General features: G+C 55.4%; 1 protein-coding gene across 1 annotated transcript; it reads right to left on the bottom strand.

Annotated features, from left to right (window-relative positions):
- Positions 1 to 2369: 2369 nt before the first annotated feature.
- On the bottom strand, positions 2370 to 6191 carry Gfra4 (GDNF family receptor alpha 4). Its single transcript, XM_048348883.1, has 6 exons — positions 6143 to 6191; positions 4375 to 4720; positions 3886 to 3986; positions 3636 to 3770; positions 2642 to 2733; positions 2370 to 2469 (listed from the first exon to the last, which is right to left on the bottom strand). Exons 1-6 carry the CDS (start codon positions 6189 to 6191, stop codon positions 2389 to 2391), a joined length of 804 nt encoding a protein of 267 aa, XP_048204840.1. The 3' UTR covers positions 2370 to 2388.
- Between the last annotated feature and the right edge of the window lie 761 nt (positions 6192 to 6952).

The raw sequence follows: 6952 nt of genomic DNA, 5'->3' as shown, positions 1-6952 counted from the left end.
GCTGTGGTGAGCAAGGCAGAATGATACTTTCACCGCCCCTCCCCTGCCCTTGCCCTTGCCCCAGCGCCCACATGGGTGTCCACTCCCATTCAGGTGTGATGGAGGAGAGGATTCCTTCTTCCTCATCAAGGGAGAAGAGACTGGACTTGGCTTCACTCTGCCCAATGGCTCCTCCCATTCCAGGTGACCCTGTGGGTTGATACCACTCCCCCAGGCCACAGGAAACCACCCATAGCCCATTCTGGGCCCACCAGGGTCCTGCCTAGGCCAGCCCATGAGCTGGGAAAGAGCAGAGTCTCTGCTAAGTGTGCTAAATAAAAGGAGAGGTCCTTCACATGGAACACTGGTGACCCATGGAACAATGGTGAGCACTGGTGATGCACCCCTCAGCAGAGGTCTGCCTGGCTGCTGAGAGAAACTCCTGGAAAGACCAGCAAGAGCAACATCATTTGGACCCCTGGAGACAGCTGTGCCTGAAGCCCAAGTTGCTCAGGTGCTTTCCTAAGCTAGTCTGATATGTTTTGTTATAATCAAGAGAGGACTGACTGAAGTTGGGAATTGGCTGACAGTGTGAGCAGATAGTACCTGTGGGCTTGGTGTGAGTTGTGATGGTCAAGGACAGTCCTAGGCCTGAGTTTTGGTGTGGTCTGTGCCTGACCTTCATGTCTTAGATCAGGATTCTCACACCACCAAGCTCTCAGGAAACTGAAAAGAGAGAGGGAGGCAGGTTGGAGCAAGGGCTGAGCTACAAGATGGTCTCAGCCAGAGTGCAGCCTCAGTCTTGTTCTACTGGTTTGGGGGCTTGAATGGAAAACATAATTGTCATTCCTTGAAGCAGCCAGGCCAGGCTCTTGTGCCCCTGCCTTGCTCGGTCCTGGCCACCGTGACCTCAGGAGCAGAGAGTAAGCTAAGGCGCATTTTTGGGCAATGATTCTCTCGGAAGAGGGCAGCTAAGCTGGTTTAGTAGCACCAAACTGCAGCTGTGACTCAGTTGTATTGGCCCAGGGCATCTCTGAGCACAGCACCAACAGTCCCCACCTCAGCCTACTTCACAGCTCCTGCCTCGCCTCAAATGGGCCTGGGAACCCGCAGCCCTGTTGGTCAGGATGACAACGGTCATCAAGCTTTCTGAACAAAGGCTGCTTCCCCAACCCCCTTTGCAAACTGTTTTTTTCTTTCTTTACTTAATTAGTGGGACTAGAGGAAGATGGAATCTAGGGTCTTACACATGCTAAGCAAGCCTTCTACTGCAGGCTGCACTCCTAACCCCAGAACTGCAATTAACTATTGCCCATAAGCCAGGCACGGGTGGTTCATGCTTGTAATCCTAGCTACTCAGGAGGCTGAGATCTGAGGAATGCAGTTTGAAGCCAGTTAAAGCAGGAAAATCTGTGAGACTCTTATCCCCAATTAATCACAGAAAACCTGAGGTGGTGCTGTGGCTCACTGAAAGGAGAACTTGAGCAAAAGGAGCCCAGGGACAGTGCCCAGGCCGAGAGTTCAAGCCCCAGGACCAGGGGAGTGGGGAAGCATATGTACATATACATATACATTGCCCATAGCATTCACTGGGTCATAGACACTACCTAGCATGTGTGTCTGCTGGCCACCTCTGGCTGCAAAGGAGGCTGGGAAATGTAGTTTCCTTATCTGAGAACTAACAGAGAAGGAAAGAAGAGATAAAAGCAAAGAAAATCCTTGCCCTTAGGACTTGAGAGCTAATTCAATTCTACAGTTAGGAGACAAGATCTGTAAAGCTGCTGAGGCCACCCAAGGCCACATAGGCCAGTACGGACCACCCTGGTCTCCTGACTATCAGGACAGTGACAACAGGAAAGCAAAGTCGGTGTCAGTGCATGTGGGTTTAATTTGGTACAGTGTGCCGAGGCTAGTGCTGAGGGTAAACCTCTAGGAAGATGATAGTGCTGGGGCCATGGCAGGGATGGAAACCACATATTCTGGCTGGTGCCCATCAAGCAGAGTATCATGGATGACAAGCGTGCTGCTAATGTTGTGAGTCCTGGGGCACAGATGGATCAAATTACTGGCAATGCCTAACTGGAAGTCCCACCCCTTGGTAGAGGGAGTGGGTCTTGCCTGTGGGTCTGTCCAGAGGCACTCAGTGTGTTTCCAGCTGGGAGTTTCCTGACCTCTAGATCTCAAGTTCTGTGATGTATCCAACCAAGATGCCTACAGAGGAATCAGAGGCTTTGCTATCAGGCCCTCAGTCTTCAACTTACACCCCAGGGGACAGGCACACCAGTGTCCACACACAGTCGCAGCAAGGGCAAGCCAGTCCCTTTGCAGTGGGCAGTAGGCCAGAGATGTGATCCAGCACTCTATGCAGGGTGGGTAGTCAGATGTGTTCTCCCAGGTGTGTGGTCTTAGTCAAAACAGAGCCTTGAGAGCCAGGACAGAGAGACTGGCCAGCAGGGAGCTCCCCTCCAGGGACTGGTCGGCAGAGGAGGTCTGTGGGGTGGGAGCAGAGAGAAGACTCAAAGCAGGAGTGTGTGCGCTCTCTGCCTGCACCCTTTCCCAGGGCACCCTGAGTGCCAGCCTGCACCTCAGCCTGCCTGGCATGGGGTGTGGAAGGCCCCAGTGCAGGAACCGCCAGTTCACCCACCTGGTCCCAGCATCTTACCTGTAGGAGGCTATACCCCGGATCCTGATGGGAGTCCAGCTGTTTCTGCAGGACTGAGGGCCACCTGCTGTCAAAGGCTTGAATGGCACCATCTGTGGAGGGATAGATCCACAGAGGAATTGGCTGGGAAATCCTCACCCAGGGCCCCCAGTTCCTTAGGGACAAATGAAGAGACACCCTTCCTTACCTGCAAGGGAGAACTTCTGGGATGGGAGGTATGTGTGGGGCAATGACAAACAAGGACAGCTGAGGTAAGAGCAACTTGAAAACTGAACAGTCCTCCATCCTCATAGGGCAAGGTGAAAATTATCACCCCCTTTTACAGTTAAACACAGAAAAGGCTTACAGTGTATGCTCAGCTAGTAAGTGGCAAGTTTCAACTTCAACAGAAGCCCTCTAAACCCAGACCACTAACTATTCCAACCTCAAAAGGCAAGGCCAAGATCACCTGCGGGGTGTGTGGGCGGGGGGAGATTTGGGGAGACATGGGGAAGGAATCTGTTCACAAATGTGGAAAACACCAGCTTGACTCTTCCCCAGCCCCACACACTTTTGTCTTAACCATTATCACCCTTTCTGTGTGCTGCCTGTTTTGAGAGTACTACCTACTCTGGAAGCTGAGAACCTGAGGATCCCACGGTTTGAGGCCTGCTAAGGCAGAAAAGTTCAGAGACTAGGTATCTGATTAACCAGGCATGGCTCAAGTGCTAGAGCACCAACTCCGAGACCTTAGTTCAAACCCCCAGAACTGAAGGGAGGGATACTTGCCTTGATACCTGTAAGATTCTTGTTAGGGTCTACAACCTGGTCTGGCGCAAATTCCCCCCAGAGACAAGACGACTACAGAAGGGGAGAGTGCCTTCAAGGCGGCATCAAACAACCCCGACTTCCTCGAACCCCCTAAAATGGGCTCCTGGCCTGCTCCTCCGAGGGCCTGGCAGTGGGGAGTTAGAGCCGCCCTGGCTCCCGCCCCGCTGCTGCCGAGGTCCCTCACCCAAGCAGCGGTTCCTTGTAAAGAGTCCCCGGAAACTTTCGCAGTCTTCGCGCCTGTTCCCGCTGACTCCACAGTCGCACCAGGGCGCCACGCGCGCGCTTGCATTGTCCACGTAGTTTGGGGTGACAGCCGTGCCTGCAGGAAAGGACCCCGGTGGAGGGGTAATCAGCCCAAGATGGCAGAAGCGACTCCTGGAGAGCCCCCACCCCCACCCCACGCTCGTCCGCACCCGGATCCCAGCCGTGCATACCCACGAGGCCTGCGTAGGCGCGCAGACAGCGGGGGCCCTGGTCTTGCAGGCAGACATCTGGGGCTGGGGCGCAGGAGGCTTGGAAGGCAAGGAGGCGAGGTCTGCAAATGGGGACCCGAGGGGGTGAACAGAGTGACCTCGCCCTGCGAGCCTCCTAGAGAGCCCAGCCCCCCAGAGTCCCGCCCCTCGACCCCCCCCCAGCCCCACGGCCCTGCCCACGGCCCCCGTGAGCCCCGCCCCTCGTGGTCTCTCCCTATAGTCCCACCCACTCTCCCCGTGAGCCACACCCACAGCCCCGCCCACGGGCCCCGTGAGCCCCCTCGTGCTCCGTCCCTATAGCCCCGCCCCAGGCCCCGTGAGACCCGCCCCACGACCCCGCCCACAGGCCCCGTGAGCCCCGCCCCTCGCGCCCCGTCCCTATAGCCCCACCCACTCGCCCTGTGAGTCCCGCCCCCAGGCCCCGCCCTCACACGCCCCGCCCCCACGCACCTGCAGACTGGGCTGAGTTCGCAGGTCTCCAAGATCTCCAGGCAGGAGGGCGGCGATGGGTTGGACCCGACGAAGGCGCAGGCTGGCACGAAGGTCTGGCGCCGGCGCTCGGCGCACTCGGTGCCAGTGCACTGGCAGAAGAGCAGCGCGTGGGTGAGCGCGAGCGGCCCGCGGGAGAAGAAGCGGCGCAGGGCGCGGTGGCAGCGGGCAAGGTGACAGTCACCGGATGCAGACCGAGCCAGGCATTGGGTTACGTACTCGGTGCGCAGCCGCTGGCACTGCGCGTCTGCTGTGCACGCCTCGGCCGCGTCCAAGCAGTGGTTTTGTTCCGCGGAGCTCGAGGACCCTGGTGGAGGGGCAGGCAGGTGCAGTTAGATCTCAGTGCGCACCACAGGCGCGATCCACCCTGCCCTTGAGCTCAGGAGTTGGAGCAAAACCCAAGGTGTGTGTGCGGGGCGGGTGGGGGGGGGGGGCTGAGTGTGGCCTATTCCTTGTTCTACACGGAGATCCTTTTCTACTTCCTCGTCCATCCTGATCCGACACTGACTGGGGAGGTATGTCACTCATTTCAATGAAGGGTGGGCGGTGACAGGTGACAACTGAGAGGATGTCTGGCCAGGTGGAATTACACATGCTAGACCTATGGAAAGCTGCTCCTACACATGCTACGTCTAAATTCAGCCAAGCCAGGGCATCGGAAAATCAGGACTTCCTAGGACCTGAGTTACCAAAACCAGTCTAACCTACCCCTTCCCCCACCCCACCTCGGCCTCCTGCTGAGACTAAGACTTACTAGCACCCCAGCCTGAGAATAAGTGCCCAGCCCACCCCTTCCTCCAGCTTAGTATCTTAGTGTGTATGGATCTGTGCATGGCGGAGCGGGTAGGGGTGGGGTGGGGGGTGGGGTGGTATCTCTTGCCTCTGGGCTGAGAGCTGGGCCCCTCTTTCTTTCTGGGTGCTAGATCGTAGTGATATTGCCTGTGGCTTCAGTACCCTAAGCTCTATAGGAAGGGTACACCTATGGTTGGGGCTTGTGACCAGTGGAGTGCTTGAGTAGAGGGGACAGGAGATGGGAGAACTGTCTCTTCTCGCCCCTCCCTTTCCCTCCCACAGGCTCTTTTCTCCCAGTCTTGCTGGGAACACTGCCAGGCCTCAGTCCCACACAACAGCACCTAGTGTCACCTGAGGACTTGGGCCCACCTGCTCTTTGGTTACCTGTCTCCCTTACCAGGAGTACCTATACCTCCTCTTTACACTCTCAAGGCAGTGCATCTCAGCTCCAAGGTCTCCTCTGCCTAAACCTTCACCATATTCCATTCTTTACCCCACAACCCATAAAAAGGCCCTTTCCTGTGATGCCCCAGGTAGAGAAAAGGCAGTGCCGAGAGTGGAACAGCAGATGCCAGGCACTGAAAATGTCCAGCAGTGAATTAGACATAGCAAGGAGCCCAGAATAGTAGACGTGGAGCTCTGGAGGTGGGGGAAGGGTAGAGGATAGGAAAAGTTGGGAGAGGGGACAGGAGAGGAAAAATTCCTGGGGAAAGAGCTACCAAGGCAAGAACTGGGAGGGAGATGGCTCCACTGGCCCCCTGTGGGCCTGGAAACAAGGTGCAAGGAGAATGCTGTGAGGGTAGACTGTCGGAGGTCTATGCTCACAGAACACAGGCCTCTTGCAGTGGTCCTTCCTGCATTACAGCCTTTCCTTCCTACCTTTTGGTAGGAACAAGACAGAGAGAGGTGGGGGGAAATGTGGGAGGCAGATGCTTACCCAGCAGCAGCAGCAGCAGCAGCTGCACAGACCCCAAACAGCAGGCCATGCTGAACACTGAAGGTAGAAGCATGGCAGGAGACAGAGCCCTAGTCCACTGGTGCCCTTGCAAGAATGACTCCCGAGAAGGACCTCAACAGACACCCAGGCTTCTATGGCTCACAATCTCCCATTGGGAGGAGCCTTGGCTGTAGGCCTGACACCTGCTCTCTACTTTGTCACCGCCCAGGCTGTACCCTTAAAGAGCCATGAAAACACCTGCCTGTGCCTAAATAGACTGGCCCAACAACACACTAGCCCTCCGCATATTGCACCCAGAAACAGCCACACAGCAACCTGGGGAGAACTCTTTTGTTTTTCCTTCATACTCCTCTTCTCCCTAGCCCCCATCCTGGAGCTTGATCTCTGGGCCTGGGCACCGTCCCTGAGCTTCTTTTGTTCAAGGTGAGTGCTCTACTACTTGAGCCACAGTGCCACTTCCAGCTTTTTGAGTTGTTTCTTGGAAATAAAAGTCTTACAGTTTCCTACCCAGACTGGCTTTGAACCCCAATCCTCAGATCTCAGCCTCCTGAGTAGCTAAGATTACAGGCATGAGCCACCAGCACCCGGCTTCCTTAATCCTTTCATTGTTAATCTTTTATTAACTAATTTTATACTTGTATAAAAGTTACAAAACGTGTTCCCTTTAAGCTCTTCAACTTTCCCAAGTGTTAGCATCTTAGATAATCACAGCCCAAGTGTTAGGAAATCAACATTAACTAAATCATAGACTTTTTTTTTTTGGTCCTTGGCTTATCCACTGAGGTCTTT

This window comes from Perognathus longimembris, chromosome 6, assembly GCF_023159225.1.
Source record: "Perognathus longimembris pacificus isolate PPM17 chromosome 6, ASM2315922v1, whole genome shotgun sequence".
Taxonomy (NCBI): Eukaryota; Metazoa; Chordata; class Mammalia; order Rodentia; family Heteromyidae; genus Perognathus; species Perognathus longimembris.
This window is presented reverse-complemented; position numbering and strand designations above follow the sequence as displayed.